The 2500-nt window shown below is 31.8% G+C and overlaps 1 protein-coding gene across 3 annotated transcripts in view; it reads left to right on the forward strand.

Moving 5' to 3' along the window:
• Positions 1 to 2500, forward strand: part of LOC144436333 (scavenger receptor cysteine-rich domain-containing protein DMBT1-like) — a 20099-nt gene that overhangs the window by 9669 nt on the left and 7930 nt on the right. For all 3 annotated transcript variants that reach the window (XM_078125103.1, XM_078125105.1, XM_078125104.1), the window contains exons 10-12: positions 663 to 848; positions 1697 to 1835; positions 2411 to 2500. The exon at positions 2411 to 2500 is cut by the window's right edge and continues 83 nt beyond it. In XM_078125103.1, coding sequence (XP_077981229.1) covers positions 663 to 848; positions 1697 to 1835; positions 2411 to 2500 — 415 coding nt within the window. The remainder of the gene's footprint in view (positions 1 to 662; positions 849 to 1696; positions 1836 to 2410) is intronic.

Below are 2500 nucleotides of genomic sequence, written 5' to 3' on the forward strand. Positions count from 1 at the left end.
GATGTGACAGAAATACTACACTATATAGCAAATTTGATTATCAGATTTGACCGAATAGTGGCTATAAAACCCAATATTTATATAAATAGTTTTAAAAACTTGGATGCATAAAATTCGTATATTTATAATTGATAGACATGATCTTTCTGGTGTCGCACATAATTGAACTTGTCTTCACCAAGGTCAAGAGTTGAATTCAAGCAACGAAACCTATGAAACGTATTAAGTATTGTGTTTTGAAGTTTACTTGGTACTGTGTATTTAGTTTGCATGTTACTTTTAATTTGATATTCAAGCTCTCAAGAAAATGTGCTATAAACAAGCAAACAAACAAACAAGCAAGCAGGCAAAGAAAGAAAACCAACCAAACAAACAAACAAACAAACAAACAAGCGAACACATGTTGTGTTATAAAGTGTGCATTACTATAATCTATTACATTCGTCTGGAGACTCATTGTATAAAACATTATTTTACGTGCCAATTTTTAAAAGTTTCCTTATAACTCATACCTTTTTTTTTCTTACACACACGACAATGCAACAAACAAATAAATAACCAAACACAAATAACAAACAAAGAAACACACAAACACACATTTACACAGGAACACATATGAGCATTTTTGTTTCAAACGAGTATTCCATTTGTTATATTTTAAGGTACATGTTCTAACGGTAAGACAACCTGTAACTGCGATAACAATGATAATGTTTGGCGCTATGATGACGGGGTTATCATCGATAAAGAATTCTTACCCGTTACAAAGTTGGAATTTGGTGACAATGGCGACAGTGGTGAAGAAGGGTATTATACTCTGGGTGCACTAGAATGTAAAGAAATCCTCGGTAAGAAATATTCGACGAAGATAAATAGAATAGTCTGTTTATTTTTTTTTAAAGTATGTAGTTTGATATTATCAATGTACATTTAATCATGTATTTCCTCTCTAGCACATTCTTTATCGGTTAAAGTGCCATCCTGTTGAGACCTTAAAAGAGAGATTGAAGTACTCATTGTTCACCTTCCCCTTGAAAGAGCGATCGAATCGACCAGAATATCTTTTATTATTATATTAATCTTAGCACACCTAAAAGATACAAGACCTAGACCTCGAATGTATTTTTAGAAATACTTTCAAAAACGTACGTGGATTTATAGAATAGTGCATCAAAGGTAAATGGTAGCCAGCACGTTATCATATTCGCCATGCTGTCAAGTTTAGTTAAGAAAGTTGTTAAACCAACGTTTTGAATTGTAGCTATTCCTTTGTTTCAAGTTCAAAGCACAGGCATGCCTTAATCACACACGGGTCTACTACCATATAAACATAAATACATCAAATGTATTGTAAAGTTACTAGTATGATCTTTTCTCAAGGCAGTTCGATGGAATGGATTTTTGAACCTCAAACACAGTATGCAAACATGTTTATTTGAATGTGGCGCCATAGATATACCTACCTTGCACTTTTTAACTACACACGCCTGTCAAAAATCTATGATGAACCGACATTTGAAAATAGTATTCCAAAATGTAAACTTGGAAGTATATCACTATCTTACTGCAAATACAAATGTGTATGGCCTTAAAGACTAGAACACAAATGTGGCAATATCTAATAATTGCTGACAATTCTTTCTGTTATTTTTTCTTGTTCAATTTACATTTTAAATTAAATTTGGTATATATACAGGAGGTTCTATTCGTTTAGTCAACGGTGATACTGACCACAGTGGACGTTTAGAGATTTACCACAATACATGGGGTACTGTTTGCAATGACCATTTTACCAGTACAGAAGCAATGGTTGTATGCAGACAATTGGGATTTCTGTAAGTCTACAATATTAATCATCTCTCTATCTCAAGCTCATTTTACAGTGAGAAGGTAAGCCAAAATATAAGTGAGCATAGGTTAGAATCCATGACCGTAAAGATGAATTATTATTTTTGTTTATCATTTTATTTATGATATTTTCAATGAGGGGGGCTCATCACATTCAATAAATGTTTCTGCAGAAAGCACAATTTGTAGTTGTATTCTTAGGAGGCACTATTGTCTGGCATGCACGAATTTGATAACTTTTTGCATCGACACGTTCTAATACCCTTAATAATGTGAGAGTCAGGATATACATACATATTCATCATGATTTGTATCTTTAAACTAACTAACTAACTAACTATATATATATATATATATATATATATATATAGATGTGTGTGGGTGTATGTATATATATATATATATATATATATATATATATATATATATATATATATATATATATATATATATAATGTTATAGAATGTAATATATATATCGCGCTTTTACCACTTGTTCACGAGATACAAAGCTTGATGTTCAACCTTCTTGATTACATCGTTACAATATTACATATTACAGAGGTGGCGCTGTTACTCCAACAAATTTATATGGTCAAGGCAGTGATCCGATACTGTTGGATGATGTTAATTGTGTGGGAGGAGAAAACAC

This window comes from Glandiceps talaboti, chromosome 6, assembly GCF_964340395.1.
Source record: "Glandiceps talaboti chromosome 6, keGlaTala1.1, whole genome shotgun sequence".
Lineage (NCBI taxonomy): Eukaryota > Metazoa > Hemichordata > Enteropneusta > Spengelidae > Glandiceps > Glandiceps talaboti.